Raw genomic sequence first — 16430 nt, 5'->3', positions numbered from 1 at the left:
GAAAGTATTCTTCAAATCCAAATACATCTTGGTATTCCCTGGGTGAATCGAGTATGGTGAATCATGGGCTTCTTGCAAAATCAACTTCCTGATCTCCGGATCATTTGGCACATATACGCGGTCTTCAAACCATAAGGTATCGTGCTCATCCTCACGAAATCCCTTGGCTTTTCCTTTGCTCGTCTTCTCCTTTATCTCTTCAATCTCCTTGTCTGACTTATGAGCTTCTCTGATCCTTTCCATCAAGGTAGACTGAATCTCCAATGTCGCTAAATAGCCTCTTGGGACTATCTCCAAACATGGCTCGCGAAGGTCCTCGGCTAACTCCTGAGGTAACTCTCCTGTCATGAGGGTGTTGACATGACTCTTGCGGCTCAACGTGTCTGCTACTACGTTAGCCTTTCCAGGGTGATAATGCAATCTCATATTGTAGTCTTTGATGAGCTCCAACCATCTCCTCTGTCTGAGGTTTAACTACTTCTGCGTGAAAATGTACTTCAAACTCTTGTGATCCGTGTACACCTCACAATGGTTTCCGATGAGAAAATGTCTCCATGTCTTCAATGCATGCACCACGGCTGCTAATTCCAAATCATGCGTAGCGTAATTCTTCTCATGGGGTTTAAGTTGTCGTGAAGCATACGAAACAACTCTTCCTTCCTGCATAAGCACTGCTCCAAGTCCTCGACAAGAAGCATCGCAATAAACTTCATAGTCCTTGCGTTGATCTGGCAGAATCAACACTGCTGATGTAACCAATCATTTCTTCAATTCTTGGAAACTAGCTTCACATTCCTCAGTCCAATCGAAATTGGTGTCCTTCTTCAATAGCTCAGTCATGGGCTTAGCAATCCTTGAGAAATTCTCGATAAATCTCCGGTAGTATCCTGCAAGTCCAAGAAAACTCCGGATTTCTCCAACTGTCGTGGGTGATTCCCAACTTGTCACGGTGTCAACCTTGGCAGGGTCTACTGCTATTCCTTCTCCAGAAATAACATGTCCAAGGAATCCAACTTCCTTCAGCCAAAACTCACACTTACTGAACTTGGCATACAACTGATGTTCTCTGAGCTTCTCAAGTACCAATCGCAAATGCTCCTCATGCTCTTCTTCATCCTTGGAAAAGATTAAAATATCATCAATGAACACCACGATGAACTTATCCAAAAACTCCATAAACACTTTGTTCACCAGGTTCATGAAATAGGCAGCTGCGTTAGTCAGTCCAAATGACATAACGGTATACTCATACAATCCATATCTGGTGGTGAATGCCGTCTTGGGTATATCCTGTTCTCGAATCTTTAACTGATGGTATCCTGATCGTAGATCGATCTTGGAAAATACTTTAGCTCCTTGCAGGCGGTCGAACAAATCATTGATCATCGGCAGTGGGTACTTGTTTTTGATGGTCACTTCATTCAATCCTCGGTAATCAACAACCATCCTTAGTGATCCATCTTTCTTCTCCACTAGAAGTACTGGTGATCCCCAAGGTGACGAACTTGGGCGAATATAGCCTTTATCCAGTAACTCCTTGATCTGTTTCTTAATTTCCTCCAAATCCTTTGCGGGCATCCTGTACGGTCTCTTAGATATTGGCCCTGTGCCTGGCAAAAGTTCAATCAAGAACTCAATGTCTCTATCTGGTGGCATGCCTGGTAACTCTTCTGGAAATACATCCGGATAATCCTTCACCACTGGTACTTCCTCCTGTACAACTCCTGATAAGGAATTCACTTGAGTCCTCTTCGGCATATGCCGGGATACATACTTGATCCTTTTTTCCTTCTGGGGTGGTAAGCAAAATCGTCTTGCTGGCACAATCGATGTTTCCTCCATACAACGATACCCAATCCATTCCCAAAATCACATCCAAACCTTGCGATTCCAAAAAAATGAGGTCTGAGGGGAAAACATGCCTACCAATGGCCAATGGTATCTGAAAACATCCTTGGGTGGCCATATACTCTGCTCCTGGCGAGGTTACTAACATGGGGCTTTTGAGAACTTGGGTGGACATCTTAAACTTGTTTACGAATCCCCTTGATATGTATGAATGCGATGCACCAGTATCGAAAAGAACAGTTGCAGTAAATGACTTAACCAAAAACTTACCTATTACTGCATCAGGCTGAGCTTCAATCTCCTCCACGCTCACATGGTTCACATGTCCTTTGTTGAACGGGTTCGGCTTCTTCCCAGAGCTTCCATTGCCATTTCCATTTTGGGCTTCGGGACAATCGGTAGCGTAATGTCCCGTCTTCTGGCACTTGAAACAGGTAATGTGACTTAGATCTCTCTTGGTTGGGGTAGATGGGTTGGTGCGGTTCTGTCCGTTTCCTCCTCCATTCCCATTACCATTCTTGGAGCCATTATGGTTATGCGAACTACCTCCTCCATGGGTATGCTGAAACTATCCTCCCGGCTTCGGGGTAAACCGTGGCTTTTGCTGGGCTCCAGAATTGTACTTCCCTTGTCCATACTTCCTCTTGCGGTTTTCAATCTGCTGTTGCTTCCCTTCAATCATGAGAGCTCTATCTACCAGCTCCTGGTAGTTGTTGAAAGTTGCTACCATCAACTGCATACTCAGCTCATCATTCAATCCTTCCAGAAACTTCTCCTGCTTGGCTGCATCTGTAGCAACGTCATCTGGTGCATAACGTGCTAACTTACTGAAATCCTCCACATACTGGCCTACGGTGCGTCCTCCTTGGCGTAGGTTGCGAAACTCACGCTTCTTCATAGCCATAGCTCCTGCTGAAACATGAGCTGTACGGAAAGCTTGCTGAAACTGGTCCCATGTGACAGTGTCAATAGGGTGCGTGGCTGTATAATTCTCCCACCATGATGCTGCGGGTCCATCAAGCTGATGTGCGGCAAAACGCACTCTTTCCGCATATGTGCATCCTGCAGTGGTCAACTCCCTTCCAACTTTGCGGAGCCAATCATCTGCTACAATCGGCTCGGTGCTACTGGAAAACACCGGCGGGTTTAGCCTTAAGAAACGGGCTAAGTGATCAACAGGTGGTGGTGGCGGTGGGTTGTTGTTGTTGTTGCCTTGGTTCTGCACTAACACTTGCATTAGGGCATTCTGCTGCTGAATCAACTGGGTGATCTCTGGCGGGAAAACAAATCCGGTGTCGCATCTCGGAGGCATCTGATAGGTTTAGAAAAGATGAGAATTAAGAATAGAATGAGGTCTAGAGAGAAAACACTACCCATATGCTCATGAGACAAATTCAATCAATATCACTCAATCAATTCAAACAAGGCAAAACAATCGATCTAACTAGCGTTACAAAGTGCTTGAACTATACTATTAAATGGGGGAAAACTACTACTGATATGGTGGTCTACTAAAAATTCTGATCCGTTGAAGACTCCATGACGTCTGCTCCAGCTTCATCCACCCATTCGTCTTCACTTGGTTCCGAGTCGGTGTCGTCGATGATGATGTAGTTATCCGGACAAGTGCATTCATCGACTTCTGCTTTTGGCACTGGATTTCCCACGAATGTTCCAATCTTATTTTCCAGGTCGTCAATCTTCCCTACTAGTGCGTTGATTTCCTCCAAGTAATCTTCGCGTGTAGCCTTGAGTTCTTCTTGGAGTTCCTTGATCTTCGTGAATGCCTTCTTCAGTTCTTCCTTGTCCGTGCACATCTGATTCTCCTGGCGTCGAATATGTTGGTTCTGCTCCTGGATGAAAGCTGCAATTGATCCATCCTTCTTGGTCTTGATCATCTCCCATTGCGCGTCTCGGCGTCCACAAATTTGGTAAATTGTATCCTTAAGCTCCTGGTGATAGACTTCTCCAATGCGTCCCATGGCGATATGTGCGGCCATGCTCTTCCCTAAACTCCAAGTTGGTGCTTCGAAAACCAATCTTATGGGTTCCGTAATTGGCGCAAACGTTCTTCCTAGAATGATAACTTGAATCTTCCAGCTCTCTTCTTCAGGTAATGTGGCGTTGTAGGTTCCGGTGATGCTTGGTATTCCTATGTTCAAGTACTTGGTGACTTCCTTCAAGTGTCGACCAAACGGCGTGTCTTCATCTGGTTGCATGAACTTGCTCCTTGCATTCGCCATTCCTAAAAGAGTAGAAAGTGAAGAGGAGTCAGAAATGAGAAGAGAGAAGTTTTCTGGGGCTTAAGCTTAGTGGTCGTGTCCTACAGTCAGCGTGTGCTCTGATACCAACTTTGTAGCGACCAGACCTCAAATGGCCTGTGCTGCTGTGCACCAGTGTCATCCCTGGATCAGTAATGCTGACACGCACAGTACAAATGGAGGATTTATAACAGAGTAGCAATCACACACTTATTACATCGAATATCTCCAAAGAGATTAAGTATGAAATCATGGCTTAAGGCCATCTAATAACGATAATAGCGGAAGACTTGGAAGATAAGTGAGTCCAACTCCAGCGGCATCACTGAGTATAAGACCACGACCTAAGGCACCTTACTCGTCGTCTGAAAAGTCTGCAACATGAAACGTTGCAGCCCGAAAACGGGTCAGCACATAGAATATGCTGGCAATGTAACACATACAGAGCAATGAACAATAGTAATGCTATACTACATGCATATATGGCTGGTGGAAAGGCTCTATGGTTACAGTTTTGCGAAAAGCCAATTTTATCCTACTGCAAAGGAATAAATTTTATTTAACTATCATGGTGGTTGAAACATTGAGAAGGTACCTCCAACTCAATCCCAATTAAGTAACATCATTAACCCAACAAAATTAATTATAAGTATCACAGTGATGAGATTCAAATGATAATCCAGATACTAGATACTCAAGTTGTCCATAACCGGGGACACGGCTAATCATGATCAGTTTGTACACTCTGCAGAGGTTTGTGCACTTTTCCCCACAAGACTCGATCGCTTCCGCTTGATTCTCGCACTGCATGATGTTTGAGAAACGGATGACCGAGACACAGTCTTTCAGAAACAATCACTCTTTACTCTGGATGGACCGGTACACCTACTTTCCCCTACATCTGCTAGTCCACCTCTTCAAGAGATCCTGTAACCTACTCAGCTATGCTAGAGCCCATAATAGCTTGTGGCTGCACACGGAAGTTTCCAGCATGAATAATCTTATGATCCCTTTGAGCCTGGGTGGCGGACCTTATAAAATCAGACAACACTGGGTTCTCCAGGTGCCTCAATCCACCCAGATGTGAGTTTTAGTTGCCACCTTAAGTTGAACCATTATTAACAATCTCACATCTGTCATGAATATCTCTCAAACCCAATCCACGTCTACGAGCATAGCATGGCGATAATAAAAGCAACGTAGAAGTAACTCCCAAGGGTTTGATAATGAAAAACAGGTAATAGGTACTACCTCAACTACTTCCCAGTACCCTCAGTTTAATTAGATCCTAATCATGCAGTGTTTGGGGAATAGATCTAATGCAATAAAAACTGGGTATGAACGGGGTATGATCAAAGTGTTACTTGCCTTGCTGATGATCCGCAAAACCTAACGAGTCGAAGTAACAAGCGGCACACTCCGGGTACTCTATCGCAAACAAACAGGCATACAATCAGTACTCATCTAATGCACAGGTAAAACTCGAATGAAAGATCCAACCAGAAAATTCAACTTAGGAACTCTGGTTTGCAAAAAAAATCAATTCGAAAGAAGCAACGAAAGTCAAACGGCGAAAGAAAGAAACTTCGTTTGCTAATCTGGATCTAGGTCAAATTTTACTGTAGCAAAAGTTGTTTGAGTAGGTTAAACGGAAAGAGAATTTCGAGACGAAACTCTAGGCGCTTGAATCGCCTGATTCCGATAAACGAGCGAGAAGTTAAACAGAATCAAAAATTCGATCAGAAATCGAATCTGAGAAAATAACGAGAAAATCCGTCGAAAAAGAAAAAACGGACGAACGGTTAAATAACGGACGTTCGTTAACAGAGAAAAACCGACGAATGTGTTCGTTAAAACGAACGGTTCGGTGAACGCTCGCGAAATAAGAAAACCAAAAAAAACCAATCTAGGGTTTTTTTTTACAGAAAACCGGTCAACGACGGGAAAACGGCCGGCGGTAGTACCTCGTCGGGAGGGCTCCGGCGGGGTGCGGGGCTCGGGGAGGCGGCGAGGGCGGCGACTCCGGGCTCCCGGCGGCGGCGGCGGGCGAGGCAACCGGCGGCGGCGGCGGCGATGATGCGGGCGGGTGGCGGCGATGTCGGCGGCGGCGGGGGGGTGAGGAGAGAAGAGAGGGGGATATTTAAGGAGGGGGGCGGCAGTGCTTGGGGAAGGGGCACCCGAGGCGGCGGCGGCTTCCGTGCCCGGAACGGACTCCGGCGGCGGCGGCTTCGTGCGGGAGGAGGAGAGGCCGCGGGCGGGCCGTCGGCTGGGCCTTTGGCCCAGTCGGCGCGGGCGCGTTTTTTTTTAAAATAAGTTCCGCGGAAAATATTGCGTAGAAAAATAAATAAAAATCAGAAAAATATGAAATAAATTTTCCCTGTCTAGTTAGAAAATCTTGAATAGGGTGAACATTTTTAAAATCAAAAATAAATATTTTGAAAACATGCAATATTTTTAATGCAATAAAAATTGCAAATAAAATCCAAATAAATTTCAAATAATGATTTTAAAATTTTTCCTCCAGTATTTCAATTGTTTTCGAGAAGTCATATTTTCTCCTCTCGTTTATTTAAAATGAAATATTTTTCCGGAGAGAAAAATAATTAAAACCACAATCCTCGTTGGAAAAATTAATTGAAAAAAAATTCGGGAAAATCCCCAACTCTCTCCGAGGGTCCTTGAGTTGCTTAGGATTTATCGAGGATTTGTCAAAATGCAACAAAACATGATATGCAAATGATGATCTATGTATAACATTCCAAATTGAAAATTTGGGATGTTACAGATTTAGCAACTTGTTCTAACTGAGTTTGAACCATAGAAGCATGCTTCCCTACACCTCTAATATCATTGGAGATTCTAAATAACAAGTCACTCAAGCGAGCAATCATATCAGAATTGTATTTCAATTGTTTCATAACATTTGCATTGAAGTGATCTTGCTTTCTAATGTAATTTTCAAACTCATAAAGGCATTGGCTAGGGTGCATATTATGAGGATTATCATTATCATAGAATTTCATTAGGGAATTTATCACTAATACCTTAGGTGGTGGGGGTTTATCAAGCCCATGTATTTCTTCAATAGGAGGTAAATTTTTGACATCCTTAGCTTTAATACCTTTTTTTCTCTCATGGATTTCTTTGCCTCTTGCATATCTTTAGGACTGAGATATAAGATACCCCTCTTCTTAGGAGTGGGTTCAGGCGGTGGTTCAGGAAGATTCCAATCATCATAATTTTTCAATATGTTATTCAATAATTCTTCAGCTTGCCCAATAGTTCATTCCCTGAAAACATAACCAGCACAGCTATCTAGGAAGTCCCTAGAAGCATTAGTTAGTCCATTATAGAGGATGATTCGGCAAAGCATTAAGCAATAGGAGAAGCCTCCCCCAAGCTTGTGGGAGACTCTCTTCTTCAATTTGCACAAAGTTAAATATTTCTTGTAAGGCAGCTTGTTTCTTATGAGCAGGGAAATATTTTTCAGAGAAGTAATAAATCATGTCCTGGGGACTACGTACACAACCAGGAGTAAGAGTATTGTACCAAGCTTTAGAATCACCCTTTAATGAGAACGGAAATAATTTGAGAATATAATAGTAGAGAATTTTCTCATCATGAGCAAAAAGGGTGGCTATGTCATTCAACATAGTAAGATGTGCCACAACAGTTTCAGTTTCATAACCATGGAAATGATCAGATTCAACCAAAGTAATCAACGCTGGGTCGACGGAGAATTCATAATCCCTATCGTCAACAAAGATAGGTGAAGTAGCAAAATGAGGATCACATTTTACTTTAGCATTCAAAGACTTTTCTTTATACTTGCATAATAATTTTTCTAGATCATCTCTATCCTTACAAGCAAGAATATCTCTAGTTGTCTCCTCATTCATAACATAACCTTCCGGTACCTTTGGCAATTCATATCTAGGAGGGCTAGTTCTAATAGGTGTTTCAAGATTTTCAGTTTCAAACTCTTCATCAGTTTCAACAATTTCATCAGTTTCAGCATTCTCAAAAGCTTTAGTTCTAGCAATTTGTTCATCAAGAAATTCACCTAGTGGCTCATTATCATCAACCAAGGTACTAGCATAATCATAAGTATCATTCATAGCAGAAGCAACATCATCAATAACTTGCGACATATCAGGATTGATACCATGTGGTGGTGTTGCAAGTCTACTTATAACAGAAGGTGAATCAAGTGCATAGCTAGATGGCAATTCCTTACCTCCCCTCGTCTTAGAGGGAAAAATCTTAGTCTTAGCGTCCTTCAGATTCCTCATAGTGATAGTTTGATAGTAATCCCAAGTGATTGAAAAAATATAGCTATGCTCCCCAACAACGGCGCCAGAAAAAGGTCTTGATAACCCACAAGTATAGGGGATCGCAACAGTTTTCGAGGGCAGAGTATTCAACCCAAATTTATTGATTGGACACAACGGGAACCAAAGAATATTTGTAAGTATTAGCAGCTGAGTTGTCAATTCAACCATACCTGGAGGTTAATTATCTACAGCAAAGTGATCAGTAGCAAAGTAGTATGATAGTTTTGATAGTAGTAGCAATAGCAATGGTAACGGTAACAGTGATAGCAATGATTTTGTAGCAGTGACAATAGTAACAGCAGCAGTAGTAACTTACCAAGATCAATATGTAGGAAAATCGTAGGCATTGGATCGGCGATTTGTTGGATGATATTCATCATGTGTTAGTTATAACATAGGGCGATACGACACTAGCTCCAGTTCATAAATATAATGTAGGCATGTACTCCGTAAATAGTCATACGCGCTTATGGAAAGAACTTGCATGACATCTTTTTTCCTACCCTCCCGTGGCAGTGGGGTCCTATTGGAAACTAAGGGATATTAAGGCCTCCTTTTAATAGAGAACCGGAACAAAGCATTAACACACGGTGAATACATGAACTCCTCAAACTACGGTCATCACCGGGAAGTGTCCTGACTATTGTCACTCCGGGGTTGCCGGATCATAACACGTAGTAGGTGACTATAACTTGCAAGATCAGATCTAGAACATAGATATAACGGTGATAACATAAACGGTTGAGATCTAAAATCATGGCACCCGGGCCCAAAGTGACAAGCATTAAGCATGGCAAAGTCATAGCAACATCAATCTCAGAACATAATGGATACTAGGGATCGAACCCTAACAAAACTAACTCGAGTACATGATGAATCTCATCCAACTTCTCACCGACCAGCGAGCCTACGAAGGAATTACTCACTCCCAGTGGGGAGCATCATGGAATTGGCAATGGAGAATGGTTGGTGATGACGAAGATCGAAGGTCCCCCTCTCCGGAGCCCCAAACGGACTCTAGATCTGGCCTCCCGATGAAGAACAGGAGGCGGCGGCGGCTCCGTCTCGTGAAACACGACAATTCTTTCTCCCTAATTTTTTTCCTGAAAATATGTGATTTTGTAGCGTCGGTTTCAGGGTCTGCGCCTGGAGGGGGTGGCATGCCCTGGTGGGTTGTGCCCACCCAGGTGCCCCCCCCTCCGGTGGTTCTCGGCTCCAGAAATTCTCTTTTGTTGTATAAAAAATCCTCGCAAAGTTTCGTCCCAATCCGAGAACTTTTATTTCTTCACAAAACAACACCATGGTAGTTCTGCTGAAAGCAGCGTCAGTCCGGGTTGGTTTCATTCAAATCATGCAAATTAGAGTCCAAAACAAGAGGAAAAGCATTAGAAAAAGTAGATACGATGGAGTCGTATCAATCCACCATCCTTCCACTGGCCTTCGTGATCGCCTGCGCGGTATAAGCAAAAGAATTATAACCACGCATGCACGCATGCATCAAATTCATACAAAAATTCAGCAAGACCTTCCCCAAAAATAGGGCATATCGAGTTTACTAGAAATTCACCAAAACGTAATAAATCAACATTTCGACAAAACATAGGCAACTCATGTCACACACATTTTGGTAAATACACAAAGGCAACTCATGCCAAGTACAATTCGGGCATGTCACATAGTCACACACACACACAAATTCCATTCTTGCACAACAATACTTTTTACTCACGTATATAGGCGATGAGGCTGGTGTCGCTTTTGGGATCGAAGTGGACAAAGATATTTAATGTCCTTCATTAATGAGAGGGTGGTAGCTAGCTTACTGCATTTAATGAGTAGATCTACTTGAGGAGGAGATGAATCTAACTATTGGAGAGGGGGAGAGAGCTAGTGAGTGAATGGAGTGGAAGGGACAAGGGATATGGCAAGAAGAGAGAGGGAGAAGAAAAGCAAGTGAGGAATGTGAGCCATTATGGAGGGGCAAACGAGAGAGAGGGAGGAGGGTGGAGAAGCAAGAGAGAAGAGAGCAAGTGGAGAGGAAAGCAATCTAGGGAGAAGAAAGGGGGGAAGGGAGGAGGAGGGGATAAAAAGTTGCCCATTTTGGCTGGTGCGCCTTAGCAGTAGGGCGGGGCACAAGGCCCGCGCTACTGCTATTCCTATTACCTGTAGCGTGGGTTATTTAAACCGCGCTGCTGCTAAATAGGCCCATTAGCTGCCCCGTGTACCAGTAGTGGCAGCGTTGGGTATAAGCCCCGTGCTATAGCTATCAGGTTAGTTGTAGCGTGGGTGATACACCCAACGCTACTACTATGGCTTGACCCGAGGGTACCATGGGGCCCTGCTACTTCTTGAGCTTGCGTTGATTTTTTCCTTGAAGAGGAAAGGGTGATGCAGCAAAGTAGAGATAAGTATTTTCCTTAGTTAATAAACAAGGTATCAATCCAGTAGGAGGCACAAGCAAGTCTCCAATGTATGCACCTGCAAAAACTAACAAACACTTGCACACAACGCAAAGAAGGGGTTGTCAATTCCTTCATGGCCACGAACAAGAGTGCGATCTAATAGAGATAGGTATAAAAGATAAATAAAAGAGCAAATTAAAGTAAATATAAATAAATTGCAGCAATGTTTTTTTGGTTTATAGATCTGAAAATATATGATGAAAAATAGACCCGGGGGCCATAGGTTACACTAGAGGCTTTTCTCTTGAAGATAGCATACGGTGGGTAAACAAATTACCGTTGAGCAATTGATAGAAAAGCGCATAGTTATGACAATATCTAAGGCAATGATCATGAATATAGGCATCACGTCCGTGACAAGTAGACCGAAATGATTTTGCATCTACTACTATTACTCCACACATCGACTGACTCCTGCCTGCATCTAGAGTATTAAGTTCATAAGAGCAACGCTTCAAGCAAGATGACATGATGTAGAGGGATAAACTCAAGCAATATGATATAAACCCCATCTTTTTATCCTTAATGGCAACAATACAATACGTCCCTCGCTGCCCCTTCTGCCACTGGGAAAGGACAATGCAAGATTGAATCCATTACAAAGCACTTCTTCCGTTGCAAGAAAAACCAATCTAGTTGGCCAAACCAAACGGAAAGGTGCCTCTACTCTCGGATGCACCCACACACGTTATCCTGGCCATCGTTTTGTTTAGAGACTCGTGTTGCATGCTGACACGGTGCAGGTCATTTGCAGATACATATCTGACTATCTTTGTTAGGCATGGTTCTCTGTTCCTTTCTTAGGTGTGCAGTGCTAGGTCGTAGCCCCGTGGGAGGTGGTGCTGGTATCTGCATGCCTTGTCACATCACTTGCGAATGTCGGGCCCTCCTTTGTCTGAATAGCCCAGCCGCTCTAATTTATCAGTCCCATCCTCACTAGCCCGTCAACAGTGTTGACCATTAAGTATCAAAACTATGCATCGTGTGATTCTCAAAATATGAAATAAAAATATGCATCGTGTTTGATGACTTAAAACTCTTATTTTTTAAATTATGCATGTGATCTTTGCATTCCATTTTACTAAAAATCGCACTAAGCATATAGCGTTCCATTGACCATCCTGAAGTGAGAATCAGCGCACCGTCTTAGAAAAAGAGGAGGAAGAATGCAGAGGAGTGTCATCGGCATAGATTAAAAAGTTAAGACCCACGGGCCGACATGTTTGCTGCTGTCTACCTTTCAGACCTGTCAGACGATGGGGAACCGTCATGTACTGTGGCCAACTAGGCATTCAAATTTTGGCATCGTTCCCTCATGTATTACTGTACAAGGTGTCTGCAAAACACTCTGAACCGTGAAAGCTAAGTTTAGATATCGAGGCCGCACACCCTGCCATAAGCGGCCAGGATAAGGTGTGTGCACACACCTGGGAGTAGAAAAACCGGTCTCCAAACCAAACCGATAGTTCGAATAGAATTACTAACTATCTCAATCATGCATACAAGAGTTCAGAGAAGACTCAAATAATATTCATAGATAATCTAATCAAAATCCACAATTCATCGGATCCCAACAAACGCACCGCAAAAGAAGATTACATCGGATAGAACTCCAAGAACATCGAGGAGAACATTGTATTGAAGATCAAAGATAGAGAAGAAGCCATCTAGCTACTAGCTATGAACCCGTAGGTCTATGGTAAATTACTCACGCTTCATCGGAAGGGCGGCAAGGTTTATGTAGAGGCTCTTCATGATCGAATCCCCTTCCGGCAGAGTGCCGGAAAAGGCCTCAAGATGGGATCTCACGGGAATCAGAGGCTTGCGGCGGTGGAAAAGTATTTTGATGGACGCTTTTGATGTTGGGGGAATATTTGAGAATACATAGAGGTGGAACTAGGGTTAGGGGACTCCCGAGGGGCCCACAAGCCAGGGGGCGCACCCTTGAGGCTTGTGGCCTCCTCTGGACTCTTCTGACCCTCTCTCCAAGTCACGTAGGTGTCCTCTGGTCCAAGGAAAATCATCATAAAGTTTTATTCCGTTTGGACTCCGTTTGATAATCCTTTTCTGTAAAAGCCAAAAACATGTAGAAAAAAACAGAAACTGACACTGGGCTCTAGGTTAATAGGTTAGTCTAAAAAATAATATAAATAGCATATTAATGCATATAAAACATTCAAAACAGATAATATAATAGCATGAAACAATCAAAAATTATAGATACGTTGAAGACGTATCAGACCCACTTAACAGCTGCACGGGGTATATCAACTCGTGCTACTATTACACTGTACCTGTAGCGTGGGGTTGTGATCCGCGCTACTACTACTTAATAGTAGCGCGGACCACTTACCCCTCGCCAGTGGTATTTGTCTACCTAAAGGGTTTTTCCTTGTAGTGGCATATGGTCATTTAGTCCTAGAGATTAGGGAGTTAAGAGGAGTGGGTAGTTTTTACCATAGAAAATTCATTGTAGTCAAAATAGAGTTGCCGATCGGTTGGTCAACTATAGCCGCTCCGAAAGAACTACTGTTGTGTGGTTAAACTCTGTTCCACCTTGTATCGAGGATTTGTGGCCTCTCGAATGTAACACTATAACTTTCCAATAAACACCCCCTTTATCATGCAAAAAAAAGTATATATATACTATTTTCCTCCAAAAGCAGGGCAGACCCTTCTCGGGCGTGTATATATTCCTTCCTTGATTCTTCCTCTTCCCTCTACAAGTTACTCCATTTCTTTCCTCCATCCTTTTGCTTTCGGCCACTCTCTGCACGTTGCTGGCCTGTGGGAGAGCTGGTGGCACTGTGGCAGTGACATCCGTATTTATCTGAATTGCAGCCTTCTACCATCAAGCTCTCCTCCGATTCTTCCAGTTGCATGCACACAAAGTTTCCCAGATGTATCACTATCTGCGACTCTCTCTACTGCTGGTCACCACTCTCTCCGACGTAGCAATTGCTCAAAGATGGAGGGAGATCAGCGGCAGCAACCAATGGAGCGGCCTCCTAGACCCCCTCGACATCGACGTCCGGCGCGACGTCATCCGCTACGGCGAGCTGGCGCAGGCGACGTCGGACGCCTTCATCACGGACCCCGCGTCGCCGTACGCCGGGGCTTGTCGCTACAGCCCGGCCTCGTTCTTCAACAAGGTTCAGGCATCCGACCCGGGCGCGTACCGCGTCACAAGGTTCATCTACGCGACGTCGAGCGCCCGGCTGCCTGACGGGTTCATGGCGAGGCCGCTGCCGGCGGGCGCGTGGAGCACGGAGTCCAACTGGATGGGGTACGTCGCGGTGGCCACGGACCGCGGCGCGGCGGCGCTGGGGAGGCGGGACATTGTGGTGGCGTGGCGCGCGACGAAGCGGGCGACGGAGTGGGCCAGCGACCTGGACTTCGCGCTGGTGCCGGCGGCCGGCATCGTCGGGCCGGGGCGCGGCTGGTCGCAGCCGTACGTGCACAGGGGGTTTCTGTCCGTGTACACGTCCAAGAATTCCACGTCCCGGTTCAACAGACGAAGCGCGCGCGAGCAGGTAAATTCCTTGCGACATTTCAGGTTAACAGTCTTAGATTAGTTCTATTTTGAGGAGTACTATTCTGAGGGTGTTATTAACAGTCTTAACTACTTCTCTAATCTGCACTCTCCTAGAACTGCAATATTATACCCAACTAAAAAAAGAATTGGAATATTATCGTCCCAACTGGACTAGGTCGATGATCTGCTGTAGGGCGTAAGTCCACCGGCATAAACAGTTCCCCATAATTCTCCTACACTTGGAATATTTTTTGTGCTGGCAGTCCCAACAAGCTCGCTGTTGTGCTGCTGCGCATAAATTCGTTCCCACTTCTGCATGGGGCTTGGGTCAAGACCGGGACATCTCGTCGTGTCATCCGAATATCTGACTGAAGTTGACAACGGCCAACGCTCCTCATTTAAGACCAACGAAATTGCAGTGTGCAAGGCCAGCAGGTTTCACACTCGTTCTGCTGAATTCACGTACAATCCGACAACCTTTCTTTCTGAACATCACATGGTGTTGTTAATTGGGGTGGTTGTTGTTTTTCTCTAGAGTAGCAGAGTAGGAGAGGGGGCACGGAATCTGTTTGGATTTTGGAACATCTGCATTTTCATACTCTAAACTAATATCTCGAAAGTGTTCACGGGTAGGGTGTGCTTTATGAGCATCTGTGACTATGTGCGCTTGAAAAAACATTTGCATGTCATATAGGAGTGTTAAAAGGAAGGAACCATCACATGCTCCAAATTTTTGACAGGTGCTGACTGAAGTAAGAGGGCTGCTCGATACGTACAAGAACGAGGACTGCAGCATCAGCATAACCGGCCACAGCCTCGGAGGCGCACTGTCGACGCTCAACGCCATCGACCTGGTCGCCAATGGATTCAACGTCCACGGTCCGTCCCGATCCCCTGTGCCCGTCACGGCCATCCACTTCGGCGCCCCCCGCGTCGGCGACGAGCAGTTCAAGAAGGCTTTCCACTCGATGGCCGGCCTGAGCCTGCTCCGGGTCCGCAACGTCCCGGACATCGTGCCGACCATCCTGCCGCCGGTGATCTACGCCGACGTCGGCGTGGAGCTGCTCGTGGACACGCGCAAGTCACCGTACCTCAAGGAGAAGGCGGGCCCTGCCCAGTGGCACAACCTCGAGGGCTACTTGCACGGCGTCGCGGGCACGCACGGCGCCCGCGACGTCGCGGGGTTCGGCCTGGAGGTGGACCGCGACTTGGCGCTCATCAACAAAGAAGAGGACGCGCTCAGAGACGAGTACCCCGTGCCGGCGATGTGGTGGGCGGAGAATAACAAGGGCATGGTCAAGAACGCCACTGGACACTGGGTGTTGCACGACCACGAGGAGGGTAACCTTGCGTTGTGATCTTTTCTTTTCTTTTTTGCCTAAGATCGTTGAAAGGCTTTTTACGAAACATAATACTGCCTCTTATCGAAAATGTAAGCTGGTCTTCTGAACTTTTTACCGTCAAATATTTCTGTGTTTGTCATTCTGTAAGGAAAAAATACTAGCATCATACAATGCACTACAATTACTTTATATGGCATGATATGTTTGCACCGAAATTAATGGTCAAAATATGATAGCAATGCCTGTGTCACCGTAAGTGAAGCCTTGCGATTCTCCTCGAATTGGTCTGACAGGACAAAGTTGAACAAGCTCCCACATTAGATTCATGTGGTCTCTTTGGGTCGACGAGACTATGATTTCTCATTATACGTTGTTGACGGCAAGATCGGGCGTTAGACTCTTTAGATGGACTCAAGTGTTCAACGATGACGATTGCGGCCATTGGCGTTGATCTTCAGAGGCACCTGTATGAAGATTTTTCTGTTGTCATCAACAAGGTAAAGCCAGCTCCTTATGGAAGTGGCAACGACGGTGCATCGACGCCTAGTTTTGAAGATGGTAGTGGTTGTACGGTGGTCCAGTGATCATTATGTAATTATTATTATGTTTAAGGTGCTTTGTAATTTTAATAAACTCCTATAATAGAT

At 44.9% G+C, this 16430-nt stretch overlaps 1 protein-coding gene across 1 annotated transcript; it reads left to right on the top strand.

The window, feature by feature from the left end:
• The first annotated feature begins 13570 nt into the window (after window positions 1-13570).
• Window positions 13571-15998, top strand: LOC109781489 (phospholipase A1-II 3). The gene is made up of 2 exons (XM_020340116.4): window positions 13571-14438; window positions 15181-15998. The coding sequence occupies exons 1-2, from the start codon at window positions 13806-13808 to the stop codon at window positions 15796-15798; spliced, it is 1251 nt and encodes a 416-aa protein (XP_020195705.1). The 5' UTR covers window positions 13571-13805; the 3' UTR covers window positions 15799-15998.
• The last annotated feature ends 432 nt before the right edge of the window (window positions 15999-16430 follow it).

This window comes from Aegilops tauschii, chromosome 3 (assembly GCF_002575655.3).
Source record: "Aegilops tauschii subsp. strangulata cultivar AL8/78 chromosome 3, Aet v6.0, whole genome shotgun sequence".
In the NCBI taxonomy this organism is placed as follows: Eukaryota; Viridiplantae; Streptophyta; class Magnoliopsida; order Poales; family Poaceae; genus Aegilops; species Aegilops tauschii.
This window is presented reverse-complemented; position numbering and strand designations above follow the sequence as displayed.

What these genes read in the sequence shown, in the direction of transcription:
- LOC109781489 (XM_020340116.4), top strand. Translation starts at nt 13,806, where the DNA reads ATGTATCACTATCTGCGACTCTCTCTACTGCTGGTCACCACTCTCTCC. An exon ending in GACGAAGCGCGCGCGAGCAG is followed by an intron (nt 14,439 to 15,180) that starts GTAAATTCCTTG and finishes AATTTTTGACAG; the next exon opens with GTGCTGACTGAAGTAAGAGG.